Below are 24,863 nucleotides of genomic sequence, written 5' to 3'. Positions count from 1 at the left end.
CAGCTGTCAGCCACAGCTTCTGTTTATGCTCCGAACAATAGCCGTGTTCCAGGGCAGTAATTATTGGTTGCTTTTCCTTCTAAAATAAGTGTCCTGATAACTTGCCACAAAACCTACTTCAACAGCCTTGGTGTTGCCTGCAACAGTGAAATGGAGGGGTGGGGAGGAGAGAAAGAAAGGCGCAGCAAGAAATGGTTCGTTTTATTTCTGCATGCAGTCTGTATTGGTAAATAGTATAATTAAAATCTCATTTGCAGGTTCTTTAGAAAGGTTATTTCTGTGTGGGGAAAACCCTGTGTTTTCTTACTTAATACCCTGAGCTATAAATTAGAGACTTGGGGGCGGGGGGGAAGGAACGGGGAGAGTTGGTTGGCAAATAAAGGTCTTCAGTGTCTGTGCTGTTTTGGAATGCCTCCCATATTCCTGGGGCTCTGATAATGTGTTTCTCTGGAAAAGCATGCATAATCTGCACCAAAATGAGCTGGTACCAGGGTCTGCACTGCCCCGGGATACAAATTAGGGACTCGATATTTAAAAAATGAATCCAACCGAAAAGTCTTTCCAGAATCGTTGAGTACTGTTACCTCGTGACTATAGGTTCTGGTGTTACCCAAATTCTCTTCTAAGCGAGGAGAGATGGATGTTTCTGGAGATAAATCAGCTGTTCTTTGGAAAATGGGAACAAAAGGACTGTCCAACATCACAGATTTCATTGAGGATTGGGGGTGGGGAAGCCCCTTCCCCCTTCTCTTCTTGGCTTTCTAAATATGTGGCGTGTCTGTGTTTCCGTTCACAGGCAGCAAGAATGCGACATTTCCTCCTCGGGTTTAACACGCTGTCATGGAAATGCTGATAGGGTTATTTTATGGAGATGTAGCCTAAAAAAAAAAAATAAGTAAAAGCAGTGAGAATTGCATTATTGTATTACATTCTGTTCCAGCGAGGGATCCTTTCATGAAAGGGTTTTAAAGGTTTATTTTCATCTGCAAACCAAGGAATTGTACCCTATTCTCTCTGTGCCAGGATCCAATTAATGTCAAGTTGAGTTTTCTGTGTGGACGGGGCCGGTCCATGGCCCTGGGTGATCATCTATTATTATCGCTGCTCGCTTGTACATGACTTCACAACCCTAGCATAGAACCAGTTGTCATGCTTTCCATCCTTTGTGCTTCAAATAGCTTACTGAGTAGAGTTTGAGAATGGGTGGGTGAAGGGCCATCCTGAGCATGCAGAGATCAATCGTCGTTAGCAAGAGGAAACGCAGGGAGCGCTTACAGCTTGCGGGACCCTCCCACCATATCCAACTTGCATGCATGAATGCAGATTCTCTCTCTCCACTCTAATATAGAATTTTGATTCTATTTTAGAAAGGATGCATCTAATATGTAAAATAAATGCCATTCTGTTGCTTTGTCTCATGTATGTGTAGTTGGAGGGATCTCAGAAAATGAGTATCTTTAATATCCTACAATTCTTTGTTCTAATGGTTGCCTAATATTAATTGAGACTATCTGGAATCCTACCAACTATTGATAAGTTTTTGTTTTTTTTTGTTTTTTTGTTTTTTTTGCTTAGAACTTCAGGTCTACAGAGAAGTGAATGTAAAACATAAAATCTAAATTTAGTGGAAAGTTTCTGGAAGGACATAGATGTATCCTTAAAATATCCATACAACCAAAATAATTACTTTCTTTAAAAAGGATTGAATGCCTACAGGTGTGCTAACAAAAACTATGACATGAGCCTTTTAAACTTAGGATATTATGTTCTCCATCAGAATATTGGTCCAAATGTGAATAATTCTGGGTGTTTTCAAATATTTTTTAATTCATCAATTCATTCTAAAGCAACACTGGTATTTAGGTGCGTGTATTTTTAAAAAATTATTTTGCATTTATCTTTTCCATTGTTCATCCATATGTATCTACATAGTTACTAACACAAAGTAATACCCTTTAAAATAAAATACTGAATACGAAGGAAATATCCTATTTAACAAAAGAGTAATATGCAAATTAACCATCACTCCACTACACCCACATGCCACATCCACCAGCCACACCCACCAGCCAATCAGAATGAGTATGCCAATTAACCCCAACCAAGATAGCTGTGGACACAGAGAGCAGGAGGGAGGCTTGGGTTTCCCTGGCAATGGAGGAAGCCAAGCTTTTTGCACACCCTGGCCAGCTGAGGCCTCCACTCAAGGATACAAAGCTTCAATTGTAGAAAGTAAATAAATTCCAACAGAAATGGTGGCAGCCACTGAGCTGGGAGAGCAGGAGGTTAGAGTTTCCCCGGCGATGGAGGAAGCCAAGCTTCTGCAGGCTTGGATGGCTCAGGCCTTCACTTCGGGCTACAAAGTTTCAATTATAGAAGATAGATACATTCCAACAGAAATGGCTTCCACAACAGAGTGAGCAGGAAGCTTGGCTCTACTCCAGGCTACAAAGTTTCAATTGTAGAAGACAAATAAATTCCGGATATCAGGGCCACTGCTTGGGTTGCTGGGGGTGTGTGGCTGGCCTGCAAACCACCACAGGCCCCTCTCCCAGGCTGCCCCACACCCCAAGGGAACTCCCACCCTGATCTAGGACACCCTTCAGGGCAAACCAGCCATCTTCAACCTATGCACCAGGCCTTCATCCTATCTAATAAAAGAGTAATATGCAGATTGACCATCACTCCAACATACAAGATGGCTGCTCCCATGTGGTCAAATATCCTGCCCCCATGTGGACACAAGATGGCCACCACAAGATGTCCAGCAAGGGAGGACAGTTGGGAGGCACCAGGACTGCAAGGGAGGGCAGTTGGGAGGGACCAGGCTGACAGAGGAGGGAAGTTGGGGCAAACAGGTTGGCAGGGGAGCAGTTAGACATCAATCAGGCTGGCAAGGGAGTGGTTAGGGGGTGATCATGCTCGCAGGCAGAAGCGGTTAGGGGCAATCAGGAAGGCAGGCAGGTGAGCAGTTGAGAACCAGCAGTCCTGGATTGTGAGAGGGATGTCCAACTTCCTAGTGGGATCGGGTCTAAACAGGCAGTCGGACATCCCTTGAGGGGTCCCAATTCAAGAGTGTGCAGGCTGGGCTGAGGGACCCGCCCCCCACCCAGTGCACGAATTTTGTGCACCGTGCCTCTAGTGTTTAAATAATAGAACATTCAAGTGTTTCATTATTGAAAACATTTAAAAAGCATATTTATTTTGAAGATAATTATGAACATTAAGAAATACTATCATGTTTGTTATAAAACTCTATATTTTATAATTAACATTGTCTTTGTAATAAAAACTCAGGCAGCTTATTTTCCATACTATTCTATTCTGCGTAAAACATTTTTGTGACATATCAGAACAGCTTCCCTATAGAGATACTATTTAGTCTATAAACAAGGTGTTCTTATGATAACATTTTAAATTTCTCCAGGGAATATTCTTGAACATTATTTTATAATCTGCTTTAAGACTCACTGAAATTGTGCACATGTGCATGCATGCCTGTATACCCTCCCATGTTATAGCTCCTTGGGAGAGTGTTAGCTACCTTGCTCTCTTACCAGGGTGGAATTGATAGATGAGAAATGATGGTCAAATTATTCCCAGAAGATGCATCTATTTTTCAATACATGACCCAGACTTTTGCCAGTTGTGCTAAGACCTCACTTTGGTAGGAAGGCAGAAGCTGGAACAATTCACATTGTCTCATAGCCTCTGAGCACAGATAGGCAGATCAGTAGATCTTCTCTTTGTGCAAGTGGTTTGTTACTGGTGTTTAAAGGGAAGCCAGTATGATCTATCTCTGTAGTTCCCTTAAAAAGCAAAACAAAACTCATACAGTTGATATATTAAATTTTCTTAGAGCGGAAGTAAAGGGATCAATATTCTTTAGATTGGTAATGTAAAATTGTTGTTTTTTTTTTGAGAAAAAGGTGGCATTGGTTTTTCGTTCCTTTTTCTTTTCTTCTTTGCCACTTCAATTAGATCTGCTCTCATGTTCCTTTTCAAATAAGCCTATTACCTTTCCCGTGTGATCCAATTTGCAGGCACAAGGTAAGCAGTAGGTTAGAACAAAGAATAAGTGATTACTTTAATGATGATCAGCACATCTGATGTGATAAATTATGATTAATGAGTAAATTAGCAGTGAAGATGATATTAATGAATCTGATTTGAAAACTAACTCTACAAAAAGATGCTAATTTGTATATAGAGGTGTTTTTTTCTTTGGTTGTTAAATACAGTATCTGTGTTCAATAGCCTTGTGAGTATATTACCATTTACAGGGGATATGAAAAAAGCCCATAAATATTATGCCATTTTCCTACGTCTTTCCTGAATAGCCTGGGAGATGGCATGACTTTTCATTTGTTTCTGTGTAAGGGCCTTTATCACTCTATTGAATGAGAGCAGATGCAAGGTCTGTGAATGCATAAGTAGGTAAGCAAACCAGAGGCTTAAAGTGGGAAACATTGAGTTAATATCTAAATGGTGCTGCTGATGCCAAGTTTTCATTAAAAATGAATGACTGGCGTAAGGATTGGTAAGAAGGGCTTCGCTGATTGTTTCTAAGGATGATTCAAGACCACTGTATTTCCTTTTGAAATGTATATCACTAAACCTGTGGTTACTGTGAGTGTCTCATAGGAAAACAGATGGCCAGTCTTACTGAGCATGTCAATAGTTCAGAGAAGTTTTATATCCCAGACACAGTGAATGCAAGGGATTGTTTGTTTCGGTCATGGTATCCCTGGTTGTCTGTTAAATAAAAAGTTATTGTGTGAAACCATACAGCTTTTACTGCTGTAAAGCAAGTGTTTATGACCCAGGTATTAATGCATCTTGAAACAGGATAAAATGGGAATTTATATAACTACTGTAAACTAATTCATATGAAACTCCATCTCTATAAGATTTTTGCAAAGCAATATCAAAGGCTAAAATGGACTTGAGTGTTTTGGCCTTTTTAAATAGAAAAGTATTTTCCATAGCATTTAAGTTCTATAATATTTTGAATAGTTCCATCTTATAGATTTTTGTCCCTTTTTTCATCTTTCTTCATTGGTTTATTAATATTCATCACAGTTTTCCTTACAGACTGTTTTCCCAGGGAGAAATGTAAAGGACAGGATTTGGAGAGGATTTTTTTTTTTGAGGAGTGGATTTTCTAATTTCTTCTTCAAAACTGATTACCCTCTCACCTCTGCTCTTCATCCCTTCAGTTTAGCTAAATTTGGCCAGTGATATAGTCATAATTTTCAGCTTTATCAGTGGTTGAGGTAATTGGATACTGTAATATATAATTCTGCTATGAACCCATGACTTATTTTTAGCGTATTTTAAAAAAAATATAAAAAGCTTCTAAAAAGTGTAGTTTTTATCCAGTAATTATATAGCAATAGATCATACATATTGAAATTTTACATGTAGCAATGAATCACATACAGTGTAGGCAAGAGTGGGTTTATAGTTGTGAGTATGCAAACAGAGTTTTTACTTGTATTACTGTTTATTATTATGCTACAACTGTCAAACTACTTTTGCCCACCCCTGTATACAGCTTACAAATTTGGGCAAGGATGTAATTACTGTAAGAATAACCATTTATAATACTGGGAAATTGGAAACAACCTAAATGTTTAACAGAATATTAAAATATACCTACATGCTTTATAATATAAAAATTATATTCAATTAATTATTTGTTGGCATAGCCCTGATCTCTGGATGGGGAGGTACAGATATCATGAGTGATTCTCAATCCTAGATGAACATTGGGATATTTTTGAATTAATTATGCAGCCCCACCGTACTGATTTTCTATTTTAATTGGTGTGAAGTTGGATATATGTACATATATATATATATATATATATATATATGTGTGTGTGTGTGTGTGTGTGTGTGTGTGTGTGTGTGTGTGTTTAGTCTCCCAAGTGATTCTAATGACCAGCTTAAAAAGAAAGTCATAGCTATGGATATTTAACATGAAAAAAGAGAAATGAAAGGTTATAAAAGCAAAATCTTTAGGACTTAGTAATTGAATGATAGTGGGACAAAGGAGAAGACAAAAAAAAAAGTGAGTCAGCAAGGCTGGGCATTTGGGAGAATGGGAGTGACAACAACAAAAATGGAACTTAATAAAGAGATAGGATTGGGAAGGCATATGACATGGTGTGTTTTCAACACAGTGATTTTAGGATTTGCTGAGTAATCTTTCAAGCATTTAGAAATAAGTTTCTGGCAATGTGGGAAAGTTGAAATGGGGGATATATATATATATATATATATATACACATAATTATTATTATTATTAAATCAGGTTTCTTCTTCTGGTATTCCATTCTTTTTACCCTTTCTCCTTCTCATCTTTTCCCCTTTTCTTTCTGTCAGTGTACATATTAATCCTTTGCCAATTTAAAATTTGACATCAGTTAGGTAGAAACATCTATGTATTCGATAGAAGAATGCTTTAGTAGTCATTTTCAAAGGAGAGTTGAAACCTTAATCTATATACATACAAGCCTAAGCAACCATCTGACCATCCAACCAGTAGCTATGATGTGCAATGACCAGGGGACAGACTCTCTGACCTGTAGCTAAGACACACACTGACCACAGGACAGATGCTCACCACAGGAGCTGCCAAGCTGTGGTGACTTGGTAGCTGAGATTCTCAGGTGACGCACCTGGAACCAGAAAAGAGGGAGCCCGATTCCAGGGTGCATCACCAAGAACCACCCTCTCACAATCAGGGATCCCTTGGGGGATGTTGGAGAGCCGGTTTCAGCCAGATCCCTGCAGGCCAGGCCAAGAGACCCCACCAGTGAACTAGGCCTCTAGTTAAATTATAAAATGTGTATAAATGCGTAGAATATGTCATTGAAATGCCTAGGAAAAGAAGAGAAAAATTAATGTCAAGAACTTTAAGGGGATATTTGTATTTCTCCATCATGAACAAACTGAAAGTACTATGTGTAAAATAATACAAGAGTATTCACTTTATTAAACTTGGGACTTATATAATTTCTTAATAAATTTTGTGGCCTTGACTACCTGTTGATCAGGCGTCATAGCTAATTTATCCTAAATTTCAATTGGTCCTTGGAAATTAAATAAGTTCCACAGGTAGCACATTCTGGGTGAACTTTCTTACTTAACTAGTGAAAAATAACTGCTATAATACTGTGCAAAGTACATAATTAAACCCTTGAACAGTCAGTACATGTTTTATAGTAACTTAAGACAGATTTGAAAATATGCATTAACTGGGTCTGTGCAGCACCCTTATAACTTTGCATCTTCCCATTTGGCATAATAAAAATATAGAGCGTCACAATTAGATCAAAAGTTCATAATTCACTCTTTACTTTAAGGAGCCTTCATTCATTTCCCTCCTTTTCTTTCTTTTCCCTACTTTTCTTACGAATCTCTATAGTATTATAAACTTTTCTGTAATTCAATAACGTAGGAATAATGATGCAATCTTGTAAGACCATGAAAAAAATCACATAAGCATTACCTGTGGACACAGACAGTGGAGGAGTGAAGGCCTGGGGTGGGGCAGGTGCTGGGAGGAGGGGGTAATGGAGGAAACGGAGGGAAATGGGGGACATTTGCCATACTCTCAACAATTAAGATAAATTAAAAAAAATAAATAAAATATAGTGTTAAAAAAGATTTATAAAATTTTAGACCAGTGTGTAAAATTTGCTGAAGAGGTGTTTGTTTTTTAATTCCATTTTGAACTAGGATGCTCCTTAAACCAAATTTTAAGACTTATATATTATTTTGGGGGTTGTACTAAAGAGGAAATACCAGCAGTAACCAGAAAAAAGTCTGACTTTGAAGGTCTGTCCTGACCGTGGGTGCCAGAGGTGGCCCTTTCTGATCCCCTGTGATAGATGTCCCCACAATTCTGAGTCCTTATAGAGCATTTACTATAGAAACCAGTCCGGCCTGGTGTCCGGGCCCATGATTCTGGCCCTCCTTACAGTCCTACATCAGTGACTTCCTCTCCTGTCACAGAGCTGGGCACACTTTCCTCCCTACACTCCTACCCATCCGTCGGGTCAATCCTAACAGAAAACCCATCCTCCGCAACCGCCCTGGCCACTCTCTCTGTTTGAAGCAGTGGCAACAGGGTGTGCGATGGCTGGAAGGGAATGCAGAGCCCTGTGACAGCATTGCTCCTAAACCCGTGGCTGGCAAACTGCGGCTCGAGAGCCACATGTGGCTCTTTGGCCCCTGGAGTGTGGCTCTTCCACAAAATACCACGTGCCGGCGCGCACGTACAGTGTGATTGAAACTTCGTGGCCCATGCGCAGAAGTCGGTTTTCAGCTCTCAAAAGAGATTTCAATGGTTGTACTGTTGATATTTAGCTGTGTTGACTAATGAGTTTGCCGACCACTGGCCTAAACCTTCAGGCAGGGCCATTACTCTTGGAGCCACCCCAAACTCGCCTTCCCTCCCTGCTCTGCATTTCTCACCCAACCCCAGAAGCCCTGTTCTGACCTCCCCTTCCCGCAGATACTTCTAGAGAGAGAAAGAACGGCGATGGGCTCAGGTGACAGTGCCCTCCATTCCACAGCCACCTTCTAGGGGAGGAAGCAGGTGCCGGAAGACAGGACCACCTCTCTATTCTTGCTGACGATTGCCGCATCCTCTCACTTAGCATCATTTTTTAAATAGCATTATAACCTTCCCCTTTCAAGATTTTAAGTACATCATTATGACAAATACCTCTCTAAAAACAAAACTTTCTATTTAAGGAAATGTTAATCAGCGGCAAGAAACAAAACCAATTAATTTTGTTCCCCATCTAACGTATTTCCTTGGTGTCTGCTGAAGCCACGTATCCATTGGAATCAAATTAGACAAATAGAACCCTCATTTCTTCACTTTTCACTTTTTAAAAAAATATATTTTATTGATTTTTCACAGAGAGGAAGGGAGAAGGATAGAGAGCTAGAAACATCGATGAGAGAGATACATCGACCAGCTGCCTCCTGCACACCCCCTACCTGGGATGTGGCCGCAACCAATGTACATGCCCTTGACCGGAATCGAACCTGGGACCCTTGAGTCCGCAGACCGACGCTCTACCACTGAGCCAAACCGGTTTCGACTACTTTTCACTTTTGTAGCTTGCATTGGGGGGGGGGGGGGGGGGGGGCCACGGGGCACGCACGGAGAGAGGCTTCTGTGAATGTGTTTTAAGGGATTCTCAGTTGATCAGTTGAATTACTGCAAACCTGAATTGTCCCGTTAACCTTTAAGAAGTTCTCATAAATCCCTTTCGCGCATGGGTGTTATTAGTAGATTTCAGTGGTTCTACCCCGTTAATGTCTAGTGCTATTAATGTAATATACTAAAAGCGAGGGTTTCATCCTCCATAGAGCAGTTTATTAAGGTTAGTCAGAGGCAGTTGGCTGGTCTTGGTTGGTTCTGTCCCCTAATTTTCATCCCAGACCTGCTCCTTAGGCTTATCACCTTGTCTTCAGGGAGCCTAACAACTTGGAACCTGAAAAGGCTTCTGATATTACCATGATTACAAGCCAACTTCCTCTACTTTGGTCACACTTTAAAAAAACAACCTAACCTCCTAGAAATAAAAATCACCCAGCAGCCCGTGGCTCCTCCTGAGCTGTGTAGGAAACAGTAATCTACTAGCTTCCTGGAGCTGCTGTCTGCCCTGTGAAAGCGCCCCGAGAACGCAGTCCTGGAAACGGCCAGTGAGCCTGGCAGACACGATTTACAATAGCAGCCATGCTGCTTTCCGTTTAGAAAATGGACTTTGTGGGTCTAACGGTAATTTGACTTCCGCCGTGCCTGGCATTAGCTTAATAAAAGGTCCTATCCTTCACTTGTCAAAACCAGGGCGAGCAGACATTCATTTGGCAGAGCACAAGCTGGTGGCAGCTTTAGGTGGGCAGAAATAGCAGGGAGCTCCCATAATGGAAGGGCCCCTAAATCCTGGGACCTTAACGTTTTATTGTCTTTTCCCCCTTCTTTACACTCTTGTTATTCTTTTTGTTCTTAGACCAAGTGTAACGTTGATGGTTGTGCCTCATGATGAGATAAATCTCGGGTTTTTCATTGTTCAGATCTGAGGCTGCCCTACTGTGTGACTTTTCAGTAGAAGTTTTATGTTTATTTGTTTTAAGTTTTTGCATAGGTTATCTTCCTTTTCTTCCCATCTTCAGGGCATGACTCAAATTTGGGCAGTATTCATGACAAAAGAAGCAGGAGATTTATTTAGTGACTTTTATTAAGCTGAGATAGGAGAGCTGGGTGCTGTGTATTGGCATTATCCCTCTGAGAATAAAGATTTTTACTTGCCTCAAGCATTTGGTATAGTTATTAAGTTTCATCTTCTCTCTCCTATCTCTCCTTTGGCTGGCTGCCTAGCTGGCATTGATAGCATCAGACTTGGAGTTTCACCTGCCAAGACGATTATTTATGCAACACACATGCTACTGAAAGGGTTTTTACTGTGTTTTCTAGAACCTTAAACGATGATATTTATTCTTTTTTTGTATGGTTTGGATTTTGTACACAAATGTAGAAAAATTGACATCAGGTCCCCTAAGAAAGACATGATTTTCTTGTATGTGAAGGCTAATTTCTTATATTAAAAAAACAAATAAATGTGCACAAGCACTTGTTGAGCCCTTCTTTTTAATGTAGTGTGATCAATTTCATTTTCTTGTTTTAAAGAATACATTTCAGGACACTTTTTAGGTTTTTTTGTTTTGTTTTTTTTTTGAATACCGAGTCCTTATAGTGGTAATTAATAGGATTTAAGAAAAACAGTTGCAGATCTGAAACAGATTCTAACTGGTTATTTTAATAAATTTTTCCATGGTTCAATAGGTTAATTCCATTAATTGACTTCAAGTTCAGAAGTAACATCCTTACAGTAGCATCTGGTAGTCCTGTCCTGTCTTTGGCAGATTATTATGCTTGTCAATATTTGCATGAAAATATTCAGGTTGTACCCTGAAATGAAAATAAATGAGAAACAAATGAGAAACATACTTGAATATTGGAATAGCAGGTACATCCCTTCTCCAAGTATATGGGAATTTGCCTTCTCTGCATTCCATTTAGAAATAAAATTTCTATGGACATTTAGTGTCCCCATTCACCAGTATTTAGGAAGAACTTGCTGTAATAACCCATTGCCTATTTGTAGATTATCAGATTTTCCAAATTTCCTTCATATTCTGAGACGAGAAATGAGATCCTAGCTCTTGGGGGGAGGGGAGGAGAGAAAGAAGAATGGAAGAAGAAAATCTCAGTAAATGAAAATGACATCTTACATCCTCCTATTGCATCTATTAATTTATTCTGTTGTTTAATTTCTGATGAGTATATAATCACTTTTATATGATTCATTCCATTTACATAAAATCAACATTTTTCAGGGTTGATTTTTGAAGGTACGGGCTTTGAAAAGGAAGGTACTTAAAAATGACAGTATCATAGCATTTAATATAGCAAATTTTTTCAGGGCAATTTCCTAAGAATTTTTGCTTTATAATCATGATTTCCATATCCCTTCTGACAAGTGTGTGGTTATTTTCAATTTGCATTGTTTGCAACAACAAAATGAAAGACAAAAAGAACTTCTAATAACTCCTCCGCTCATTTCCAGAGAAGTGACCTCAGTGTTCAGTGTTTTCCATTCCTCTCACTGATAGTCCATTGCACATCATTTCAGGTGCTTCCCGTGGGTCTGGTTACCACCCAGTCTGCACCAATTTCCTAGCAGTAGCATGGCAAAGATGCCTCTCCACTTCTCTTCTCCTTCCCTCCTTCATCTTGGAAATACCACATCAATCTAGGACAGTGGCCGGCAAACTGCGGTTCCAGAGCCCCATGCGGCTCTTTGGCCCCTTGAGTGTGGCTCTTCCACAACATACCATGGCCTGGGCGAGTCTATTTTGAAGTAGTGTTAGAAGAAGTTTAAGTTTAAAAAAATTGGCTCTCATAAGAAATTTCAATAGTTGTACTGTTGATATTTGGCTCTGTGGACTAATGAGTTTGCCGACCAATGGTTCTATGAAACTTTACAATTGGAAGGGATCTCTGCAAACTAATTTATTTCACATCTCACATTTTTTTTCAGTTAAGAAACAGGAGATTTAAGAAAACAAGGCGCGCGCGCACACACACACACACAAACAATGCATGATACAGATGCTAATAGAAGAGCTGTGATGGAGACCTGGCTTCCCAAGGAAACCGAGATGAAAGTGAGAACCCACAGCAGTCTAGGGGAGAGCCACATGGGAAACATGCTACATGGAAGGCAGAGAAGAGAGTGGTGATGAACAAACAGTGTGGAACTTTGTTGTTTTCTCCCTTCTTGAATCTAAGGATTGCTTTCAAAATAAATGTTAGCTCTAGTCACTTAAAACCATTTTTCAGTGACACATAACTGGAAAACAGTGGGAGAGAAGAAAAATTGTACAAGGGATTAGAGAGTGGAGAATAAAATGGAAAAGTAAAATGTTTTTGGTTTTAAAAAATGTCCAACTCTAACATAATTTAAAAACCCAAGGACATAAGACAAGTGCAAGGAAATAGAAATATAATTAAAAGGCCCCCTCTCAAACCACCATCAGTAGTGTTTCAGCATATTTGTCACATCTTTTTATTTGGGGAAGGGGTGTTTATTTTCATTATTCCTCTCATATATATTTTAGTATGGTGGTTATGTGGCTTATCATGAATCATAGGTATTTCTCATGTCATATTACAAAAAATTCTCAGTTGTAACTTTATTATTTGCATGATGTTTCTTTAGTATGCCATGGTTTGTTTCACCAAACAAATTTGTTTCACCAAGTATTTGATATTTTGGGTACTTGTAATCTTTGCTAAATAAGTAACATGATGAATATCCTTGTATCCTTACCTATATTTTATGGGATTCTCATATACTAGCAAAAGAAGTCTAGAGCTGGAAACACAAAACGGATAGTTAGTAGAATTTTCAGGGCATGGGTCAGGTTAGGAACACTTAAAGGAAATGGAGGACTTGAGAAAGCCTCCAGTTTATAACCTTTCATAGTTAGGAGACTTTAATTCTAAATCTTAACAGAAAACAAACAAACAAACAAACAAACAAAAACTTTGCTATGGCTTTGGAGGCTTCTTGACTCAACTTTGAAGCAGATTGCAGAGTTAAGTTTCAAGGAAGGCAACCCCTAATAATATCCGGGTTAGAGAGTCACTTTCCCATTTTTGTTTCTTGCCAAACCTTGTAATTCAGGGCCACATGCTTGTCTCTTTAACATTTCCTAGAATTTATCTTAAATCTCACTAATTTTAATAGCTGAGTGGTGGCAATGCTGCTTTCTGGCAGTGTCCTGATAGCGGCAACAAAGCAAAGAGCTAATATTTCTCTCACAGTGATTGATGAGCTCATTTTGTTACAGAGGACAAATTGGATTTTTTTTTTAATACTTGTAATAAAAATTAATGTGTGATGTTGCTTTCCGGATGTTATTGGATCTCTGCCTTAATACAGGTTTCTTCAATAAGAGCTTTAGCTGATAACTTGACCAGAAGTTAAAGGCGCTTCTCTAATTCTGTAATGACTGGCACATTTAAACTTGTATGTTTGTATGTTTGTGTCAGTGGAAATGGGGAGGGCCATGGCAAGGGGGTAATAGTCTGTGTTGGAATTTTCCATCTAATTGTGATCAATTCTTTTTATTTCAGCACCTCCGAGGTTTACGCGAACTCCTGTTGACCAGACGGGGGTCTCTGGTGGAGTTGCCTCTTTCATTTGCCAAGCTTCAGGAGACCCAAGGCCTAAAATTGTCTGGAACAAAAAAGGAAAGAAAGTCAGCAACCAGAGATTTGAGGTATTAGGTCCATTGTTCTGTTTCTCTGGGGGGGAAGAATGGATCGGCTGTGTCTTTGGTTTGGATGTTACTTGCTTGTTTTCCTCTGTTACAAGGTTTCCCAGTCACTGAGATGTGGCATTCTTTATGTTGCATGTGATGGAAAAGTCAACTTCCAAAGGCGTGTAAAGAAGAGGAATCTGGGGGTTCAGATTGCTCATGTTGTCTTTGCACGTACCAAGGCTCATGTGTTCCTAGCATCTGTCTGTTAGCCTCATTCTCACAGGGAGGCCCTCATCCTCCTACAACCGAGCTTAGAGGATACGTGATGGCTTCCTGCGCCATTCTGTTTCTATGCCATTGGCTCTTTCTGACTTACTTGTTTGTTCTTAAACCAATTGGTGTAGACATCTAGTCAGTACTACTAAGTTAACTACAATAGAATCTACCTCTTTTGCTTGGCATGAAGTTAGTCCCATTTAATCCCATGGCCTGGCATGAAGGATCTGTGTTTTCCCAAGGGGATCAAGTTCCTGTTACCAGGAGCAAAAGGGATAGAGAGTGGGTGGAAAATAAAGTTGCCCACTCCACCTTGCCCCAGTGTCTTGCAAGTATCTGGAACTAGAATAAGAAATTTGCTCTATGTGTTAATGCAAAGTAATACTCTCTTAAGACACACAGCCAACCGGGTTGAACTTGCAGGTAAACCGATTGAAGAAGTCCATTTTCTTCATTCAGAAAGCTCAGTACAATGAAGAGGATGAAACACAATTTGTATATTATTTTGGTATTTGTGAGAGCCTTATGATTTTGAAATTTGCTCATTCGGGGTGAGAAAGAATAGGTGGTAGCTACATAGAAAAATATTGGAAGAAACACAAAATATTATGCTTACAATTTAAGGTCTAAATAAAATAGCTTTATTTTTAGATGACAATAAAACTTCCAAATTATAAAACTCACTTCCTCATAGTTGAGTTTCTGATGTACTCCGTGACCTTATTCACAAATTGGCAAATTAAGGCAATTTCTTGTTAAAGAAACATAGCCATACAAAGTTAAGAACTATTTGGTAATACTCATTTTTCACTGGTAATCACAGAGCAATAAATAGTCTAAATGCATAAAGGATCTAATTAATTGCACTAGTGAAAATTGAAATATGGACTGCAGTTTAGAAATAAAAATATTTTTAATTGTTTATTTGAAACTCAGATCTCAACAGTGATTTTAAAATCAATAAAAGCTAACTTTAAATCATCTTTGGGAAATATTTCTTACAGCCTTTAGAAAATGTTCTTTGGTGCACATTTTTAAAAAATTTAAAAGAATACTTTTTGACAAATACAATAGTTGTGTGATTTCATGCTTGCTAATGATGATGGCTTCTTGACAGAATCATAATTATAATATAATGGTAAATATTCAAAGCATGAACTCTGTTTAGCACAACATCTCTAATGAGAATCACATAAATATTTTTAGGAAAAAATTATTTATTTTCACACAAAGCTCCTTCATCAAATAGTATCAAGTCTTGGGCTGGGAATCTTTAATATCTGTAACAAAATATATGTCTATTTTTGGTTTTACTCATTTATAAGGCCCATGAAAGCAGTACATAAAACTGATTTTGTTTTTTCTTCTATCTCCAGTGCCAAATACAGTGTCTGGCCTAGTTTAGGTACACTTCATTAAATACTGGATATTAAATAGGGTTTTCAAATCAGAAATTGCAACACCAGCTTTTAACATGTGGCATAGTGTTTGTTGTTAGAGTTTTCATCTAAATCTAGGAAATAGTTCAGAAAGGTAAACTTACAATGCCAGGTAACAATTAATGAATCCAAATTTAAATTGGTGTTAAAGATGTTTAAATCTTTTCCCCCATTAAGCCATAAGATGCTCACAAATGCTTTAAAAAAAAATATGACATGTTTGACAAATCCTATATAATAAAAGCATAGTATGCAAATTGCCCCTTCACCAGAGTGCTTCTGAGAGTTCCACCAGGGGATGGGCCTGTTGGAGGAAAGGAGGGAGGCCCTAACCAGGGGAGGTGGTGGCTGGCACCTGGGCGAGGGGGGGGGGAGAGGGGAGAGGAAGTGAGGGAGTAGTGGGCTGGTAGCCAGCAGCCACTAGGACCCTACCAGTGCACGGATTTCGTGCACTGGGTCTCTAGTATTCTTATAACTGTGAAACTCCCAAGATATGCATAGTAGATTCATTCTAAATGCATGCTTAATAGAGTAGAAAGTGGATTGTGTTGCATTGAGAAATGAGACATTTTGACTATATTTGCGGATTTTAAACATAAATACAATGCAGAAAAAAATTGAAATGGATATATTTTTAAAATATTCTACCTTTTTTTCATATGCTGACATATATACTCACACACATCATCCTATAATGAACATCCCATCAATGTATTTATAAGGCATTCTCTCTTTATTCATAATTTAAGCCCATGCACGTATCATTCACAGGGAAATGCAGGGGGAAAAACAGTATTTCAGTGAACAGCTAAAAGTACTCAACATAGTTACAGAAAAGACAGGTAGAAGAGTCCATGGTTTATTAATCATCATCATCATCATCATCATCATCATCATCATTTAAAAGTAGTACTTGAAGTGGCTGATAAATACCTAGGATTACTAACTCTCTCAGCAGAGTTCATAATGATAGTGAATTCAGGCTGACTGTTTAGGACATTTATTTTCTGCCTGGTGAAGCAAGCCTCCATTTTACAGCAAAATGCCCTAAAAATGCAGAAAATGCTAAGCTAGAACAAACACTGGAATGATTTATGGCAAAATTAATGCATGCCATTAGGCTCTTGGATTGTGAAAGCCTTCTTGTTGGCTGCCTCAGTGCTAGATTTATGCAGTTTCTCTTCATGGTTCACTCATCTATACTGTTCAGGCTCAGGCATTTTAAACCAGAAAAGCTTGGTGGTGGCACACTTTATTTCTTCACTTTACAGTCCAATTATTGAGTGGATCTACCTGTGCATGTATGTTTTCAGAGATAGAATAATTTGAGAAGTTTATGCATCCTAGAAACAAGTCTATTTGCAGAATTAATAGGATCACATTGCCCTAGATACACCTAATGGAAGATTTTCTTGAGTGAATCCATGATGATATTCAGCAGAGATGAGAAATCTACATTTTTGCATATGTAGTTTCATGTCTTTTGTCCCCTTGTTCGGTGGATTCATTAAATTAATCCAAACATTCGTGTCGCCACTGTATGAAAATGCAATCTCAAAATGCCGCCAAGTTTAATCTGAGCCTAAAGGCTGGTTCACTAAATGGTTTCATTCAGAGGTTTAGCTTAAGAGGTGGACAATTGTAACAACACCTGTGACAGCTATTGCTTCCTCTAATAGGTAATAGAGTTTGACGATGGATCTGGATCAGTTCTCAGAATACAGCCCTTAAGAACTCCCCGGGATGAGGCCATTTATGAATGTGTGGCCTCGAATAACGTCGGAGAAATAAGCGTATCTACCAAACTCACAGTTTTGCGTGGTAAGTACTCAAGTGCAAGTCTGTTGCTTGTGTCTTTGTTGAAATTCTATATCCCAAGTGTCCTATTGTAAAGCCATCAAAAAGACCAGTGTTGTCCTGACACATCGGAAATACATTGCAATCAAATGGTTGGTTATAAGAGCTCAACTTTTACACAGACAGTGGGTGACTTCTTTCATGAGTCTTGGAAAATGCAAATCAGAGAGAGAAAAGAAAAATACCAAAGAAATTCTGATTTCACATGCCAGATACCACCCTTTTTATTTTGGGTGGAAAACCTAGAAAGAAAACAGGGTATGCTCCTGTTTTGCATGTCAGCAGCATTCCTTGTGTATGGAGATTTCATACTGAGCTCAGCCACTCCTTTTCACAAATGACTGATGTTTACAAAATGAAAGGAACAACTTCTAACTTACAGATAGTTGTTCTGAAGCAGAGGAATCAAAGCAAAAAAGGCACCTTTCTTCTTTAAGTCAAAAATTATGTGTTTTTATTTCAGTCTTTTATATTTCTTGAATGAACATCTGTTGACTCAAAGTGACTCCAGCTATGTGGCTTAGGCAGTTTGATCAAAGCATGGCATGAAATGGGAAATACCCAGTGCAGGGTGTCTGCTTCCTAGACTGTCTTTAGAATGACAGTACTAGAAAAATGAAGGATAAAGGTTAATAATACTGTGTGGTATGTATTTAAAGCAGGTTTTTGGATAGAGATAAGAACATTAATTGACTAGGCATGCCTCATAGTTAATATTTCCAGACTAACCTTTGTACCTGTATCTATCTCCCTTTCATACATAATTTACTTGTTTTATTTTGTTTTCTTGCACAATATATAAAAATAGGCATTCTTAAGATGAAGGGAATTGGAAAGAAGGAATTGAATTTTAATATTTACAGGGGGAACATGTAGATTAATGATATTACTCCTCCATTTTACTGTTTTTCCATTGATACGAACATTAATTGACTTGGCATGCCTCATAGTTAATATTTCCAGACTAACCTTTGTACCTTTATCTATTTTTCTCTCACACATAATTTAGTTGTTTTTGCTTTTTACTTTGCTTTCTTGCACAATATATAAAAACAGGCATTCTTAAGATGAAGGGAATTGGAAAGAAAGAATTGAATTTTAATATTTACAGGGGGAATATTTACAGGTTAATGATATTACTCCTCCATTTTACTGTTTTTCCATTGAGGGATTTACTTACTTTATGTGTTTTATAAATTCAAAAACATTCCTTCTAGAATTATTTAATACCAAAATCAACTAGTCCAAGAATCTTAGAATATTAAATTATTTACATTATATGCTGAAATATATTTTAAATAACATAAGCATTTTAGTCTAAGGTGACATATTGAGCAACTAGATACAGATATTTGAAATGCATGTAATGGAATGCTGCTTCAAAACAATTAAGACAGATTTGAGTTATATTCCTCACCATTATGACAAGCTCAAGTTCATACAGAAAGTTCTTCATCCCCCTATCAACACATAGAGATGTTGATAAAATATCTGAAAATTTAGATTAAATGCATGGGTAGGCTTAAAAGAAGAAATTTCCAGGGGCTAAAAACAAAGAGACTTTCCAGAGAAGAAATCCCAACATGATAATCAAATGGATGCTAGGCTTTCAGACTGAAATTTATCTCTCCAGCAGGAAACAGGCTTACATAAGAGGCCTGGTGCACAAATTCGTGCACAGGTGGGGTTCCTTGGCCTGTCCAGTGATCAGAACAATTGGGGTATTTGGCCCATTCCCTATCGGGGCCGATCAGGGCAGGCTGCCCTGGGGGAGGGACTGTGGGAGGTTGGCTATGGGAGTGCATTGATCACCAGGGGGTCTCTCTTGTGTTGAGCATCAGCCCCCTGATGGTCATTGGATGTTGTAGGGACAGGTCAACCAGTTGTTAGGTCTTCTGGTCTTTCAGTTGCTTAGGCTTTTATATATATTTATTTCACACAGTACGAGGAGAATGATCAGTTTTTAGCATAAGGAGAGACTTCCAGTGCAATATTCAGGACCCAGAGGCTAACCTAAAAGCTGGTCAGAAACAGTGAATCCCATAGTGTGTGGAACAGGCAGCCATGTAAACCCTCACCTCTCAGAGACACCCTCACTCCAGGGCATTCAGCCCCCTATGAGATCATTCAGGCCCCATTGGGCTCATTGGTTCTAATTCTACAGCACGAAAACCAGTCCCATTCACAGTGCACACTAAGCCTAGTCAATGGAAGTAGAAATCCTAGTCTCTGAACTACGGATGATTGAACTGCATGAATGTGTTTTAAAAAATAATTTTAAATTATTTTGAAATACAATGACTATTTTTTGAGAACATGTATTTTAAATACCCGAGAAGGTAAAGGAAGGAATAAAATGTATCAGACAAGAATCAGACATTAGGAAAAAGGAGGAGACAGGAATTAGAAGTCAGATTTTAGAACTGAAACCCTTAAAAACAATTATACAAACTATTAATACAAACTATAAGAAGTTTGTACATATATTAATATACATATGTACATATTCACATAAACATATATAAAAGATCTGAAAACTGTAGGGCCATTTCTTCTAAAGCAAAATCAACTCATTTGTAGATCTTTTAAATTTTTCATTTTCATTTATTCACCTAGTTTAGAACTTATAAAGGTCTAATAAAGTGAAATTTACCAGAAATTTATTTTTTGCCTCCTGAGTTTCTTGAACAAATTCCTTAAAAGAAAACAATGATAGTCATTTGGCTTGACTTAATTTTCATGCATTTAACGAAGACATTAACAAAAAGTTGGAGAAGCCGAAACCGGTTTGGCTCAGTGGTAGAGCACCGGTCTGCGGACTGAAAGGTCCCAGGTTCAATTCCGGTCAGGGGCATGTACATTGGTTGCGGGCACATCCCCGGTAGGGGGTGTGCAAGAGGCAGCTGGTCAATGTTTCTCTCTCATCGACGTTTCTAGCTCTCTATCTCTCTCCCTTTCTCTCTGTAAAAAAATCAATAAAATATATTTTTTAAAAAAAAGTTGGAGGAAAATATGACTTCATGTAGACATTTACATGGAATTACGTTTTGCTGCCTCCCAGCTTTCTGGAGTCCCCCAATCTCATCTGCTTTTATCCAACTGGCCCCCACATAAAACAAATCTATTGGGAAATTTTAATATGATATTGACTTTCTATGGGACTATCTATCATATGTAAGTACATATGTGTGAAATTTATGATTCTAGTAACACAGTGAAACCTTATTTTTTTTTAAGACTAAGTTTAGCAATTTTGGAAATGTTTCATGAGAAAAACTCAAAGGTATTTTGGATAATGGAAAAGTAGTCTAAACATAGAGTTGAAATAGATTTCTTTCATATATCCTCATAGGATGAAATAAATGCGTTCGGAAATTAGCTTTGTGTCTTCAGGTTACTCCTTCATTTCAACATTTTAAATAACTATTGATAATTCTATTAAGCATCATCTTTTAAAAATATTCTAATGGTAAACTAACTTTCCTAGAATATGAATGTCGTTAACAAAAGTGGAGGGTTTCCTATCACGCTCTGTGCCCATTCTAAGTTAGTTTTCCCTCACAAATCTCATTGGCAGGTCCACTTGCTTTGCAGTGGGCGGGAACTGCTTTACATGTTGTCATCCAGAGGCCTAATCAGATGCTCATTGGGTGCGCATGGGTCATTTACGTTTTTCCTCACTTTGCTGATCATGCCAAAAATGTGCCACCCAACCTGACGGTTTTTTGTCTAATTGGACTGGATGGGGATTACTAATTTATTTCACGCAGGCTCCCAGAGAACCTAATTAATTGCAGATTTAAACATCTAACCTGTGTGGCTAATGCAGAAGACGTGGAAAGAATACCCTGGCCACCCATGTGCATTGAGGGGAAGAGTATCTGAGGGAAAAGTTTCCCTCCGTAGCGTGTTTCAAATGGCCCCGCTCTGAAAAACTGTTTTCATAAGGAAGGGTGACAACAAGCGTGGGCTGAACATGCCCTGGAATGAGCTATTTGGGCAATTACCACGTATACACTGTACACTGCAGTTCCTAGAAGAGGTCTTGGAAGAAGGGGGAGTTAAATGTGGTAGATACAGCCTCTCGGTCATTTTTCGAGTTTTTGTGTGTGGCTGTGAAAACATAAGCAAATCCCAGCTCTCCTGTTCTGGGGCGGTTCAGGATGCTGAGCGTATCCATCATACCGTGTGTTTTCCCTGCTCAGCAGAACTTTAACTGGAGGCCTCAGGTGTCACACAGAAGGTATTAAGGGCTGAGCCTAACTAATTGTAGATTTCTACTAAGGACTTGGGATTGGATATTAGATTTCTAGTGAGGGGTAAGGATAGGACCAGAGAGGGTGTTTTTAAGAAGAGGGATCATACGCCAGAGGGAATTGGTTCTTTCTGAATCTTGGATTCACTGGTCACTATTTCTGACCAAAGACATCAGGAGGGAAAACTTGTGATATAAATTTATACAAGGACAACTGGGATGTAAATGTCCTCTCGGTGATGTTATCAGCCACTGGGCCTGGGAGAGGAAATATCGCCCTCCAAAGACTTCCCTGTAAGGCAGTCGTGGCTCTTTCAGGCAAGTGGAAGGACACCAAGAACCCTTCCTTCTGGCTACATAATTCCCGTTCTGTGGGAGATTCACAGGAAATTTAATCAAGTGTGCCTCTAATTGTCTGACTACATGTCATGTTCTTGAATTTATATTTTTAGGTAGAAATTAGAAAATACACATTTTGTTGTCATCCCAAACAGCATGTAAAATGTTTTTTTTGTTTTTTTTTTAAGTTTAGTGGATTGTTTCCCCCCAGACTTGGCCATTCCCGAATAGCACTGCCCCCCGATACACCATCAGCAGTAACATAAAGCAGGATTAATAAGGGGTGGGGCAACTGTAGGTTTACAGTTGTGAGTATGCAAATACGGGGTTTATTCTTATGTTTAATTGATTAATTATTGTATTATTTTCCACACGCACAATTGTAAATCTATGTTTGTTCCATCCTGTTTATAACATATAACATTGTTGCTCTTAATCTGCTCATAGGAAACCAGTTTGGCCATCGAACACCTACATAATAAAATGATTGTCTAAAAAAGTTAGGTGACCAAGTGAGACATTAAATTACCTCGTTTTACAGATATATTTTATGAAACAATACTTACATTGAGTATCTACTCCATATAAATGCATCATATTTTACAAATGATCATCATCAAGACAGAATACAATATACAAAAGTCCTCAAGTCTAAATATCTAGTAATCTGAGTTTCAACTCTAGCTCTACCCCAAAGTAGCTGTGCATTTGAGCAACTCTGTTAACTATCCTGATGTTTAGATTTTTCCCCCCTCTCATCACAAGGAAGGGGTTGGGTTGGTGATCCCTCAGATCACTCCTCTCTTGCTTTCTGAGATTCAGTGACACCCCCATTTCATCAGGTCCATTCCTGTAAGGTGGAAAAAACATGCTCTCGGAAGGGGCTGGTGCTGAGACAGTAAAACAGAGAGTGAGACCTTGGATGAGACAGAGAAGGCTTTTCATTGGGAAATGGAAAGACGCATTTGCATAATGTGTCAGTTTCAAAAAAAAATGTAAGCCATTATAGAAGTTGTTAAAAAAAAAAAAAAAAAAAAAAAAAAAAAAAAAAAAAAAAACCACAAAAAAACTTTCGCCATTTTTCAGGGGGAAGGCAGTAGACGCTCCTGCCATTGCACATGGCCCTGTGATCAGAATTAGCATGTTCATTACGGCCTCATCTTATTAATGCCTCTTTCTGAAGATGAACACAGCCATCCCCGCTGTGAAAATGGTACTTTGCCGTTTATGTTATAAAGTGGTCTCGGCTGGGGATCCAGGCGAGGAACATTAAAGAACAAGGCACAGCTGCCTGACTGTCGCACAAAAGGTTTTTTATGAAAGACTGAAACAAAAGGAAGGGTGGCCAGCACAGGGAAACTTGCTGACAATGAGGGTACTGAGTGAGGATGCCTGGAAAAGCCTTATAAAACAGTTGGATACTAGGAGTGCATTGATACCGGCATGATAAAACCCTCCTGTGCACTATATCTCCATGCTAAAGGGAGGTGGTGGTGGACAGTGCCCTGTACGTAAAGAGGAACTTCAGATTTAGTCCTTGAAGTGAACTGTTCTTGGTGAATCAGTGTTCACAGGGCAGGAGCCCACGTGGACAAGGTTCTGAGATCGTACTTAGGAGAGACGTCGATGATATTTGGGGATAATGGCACCTTGAGCTGAGGCTGTTCATGGTCCCCTGGGATCCCTCTTTTAAGGACCATTGTGTTGGTGACGCAGGCTGCTTGCTTTCAATCATCATTACTTGTTTGCTTTCACCCCCCCCCCCCCCCCCCAGTCTGGGATTATGTCTTGAAAGGGCTCAGAGAGGATGAGTGCACTTGTAAATCGCTGCCTATAAGTGAGAACAGTATTGTTTTGGCTTCATATTGTAACATGGTTGTTATCCATCTAAACATGAATATTGAGTCCTTGGGTGCTTACTGTTGATTGCCTTGTTAATAGAGCTGGAGAAATGTGGAGCTGGGAGGGAATTTGTTAATCGCCTAGTCTAATCTATTGTTTACGCAAGAAATGATGGACCACAGAATTGGAAGTGATTTTTTTTTTCTTGGTCCTACAGCTAAGATTTCCTTTGGGTGTCACCCAGTTAGAAATAGTGTGGTGATAAGTATTCTGGCTCTTTAAACTTGTTTAAACTTTTGTTGTACATACATCATCATACTCGCTATCCGGAAGTAGAGCTTTCCTATGCCCCTCATAAGCTGAAAGGGCATACAGGGAAGAAGCGATTACCTTAGGACGCATCTCACTGGGATGCACACAGTCAATCAGATGCAGCCCAGATGCTCCCAGAGGCAGAGCTAGAGCTGGTGATGCTGAGAGGCGGAGTGTAGTTCCCAGGGAAGGAGTTGGCGGGGCGCTATCGCTGCCTCTGTCAGCTCTTTTCAAAACAAACGCTGAACTCTGTTTCAGCTCTTCACCTTTCCGTAAATGCAAAACTCATCCGTGGATTTCTTTCTGATTGCAAAACAGGTAGTAAGGCAGGTCTTTCATAAAGGTGAAGTGACCTGAAGCAGATTTTTCAGGAAGGGGCGGGGGTGTCTCTATAAGACATTGCCCTGGAAGGAGAGTGTTCTACCGGCTGCCCAGACAAAGACAGGCGTGATGTAGAAGTGCTGACACGCTATGGGTGCACACAGTGAGGAAAAATCCTACTTTGATAGTGCATCATGGGAGGGAGGAGACCTCTGAGTTGAGACTTGAAGAATATATAGGCTTTTATCAGGTGGCGCTAGTGAGAAGGACTATCAAGGATAGGCCTTCATGAGCATAGTTGCTTAGGTAAATATTTGGTGGTGGGTGAGGAAGGTATATTAGTCAGCGGTCCCCAGAGAAAT

General features: G+C 39.1%; 1 protein-coding gene across 21 annotated transcripts in view; it reads left to right on the top strand.

The window, feature by feature from the left end:
- The window catches only part of PTPRD (protein tyrosine phosphatase receptor type D), a 1,977,099-nt gene that overhangs the window by 1,678,589 nt on the left and 273,647 nt on the right, over positions 1–24,863 (top strand). For all 21 annotated transcript variants that reach the window (XM_084898455.1, XM_084898451.1, XM_084898446.1 and 18 more), the window contains 2 exons: positions 13,733–13,878; positions 17,255–17,396. In XM_084898455.1, the coding sequence (XP_084754581.1) occupies positions 13,733–13,878; positions 17,255–17,396 (288 nt within the window). The remainder of the gene's footprint in view (positions 1–13,732; positions 13,879–17,254; positions 17,397–24,863) is intronic.

Source organism: Pipistrellus hanaki, assembly GCF_964339955.1.
Source record: "Pipistrellus hanaki genome assembly, chromosome: 11".
Classification (NCBI taxonomy): domain Eukaryota; kingdom Metazoa; phylum Chordata; class Mammalia; order Chiroptera; family Vespertilionidae; genus Pipistrellus; species Pipistrellus hanaki.
This window is presented reverse-complemented; position numbering and strand designations above follow the sequence as displayed.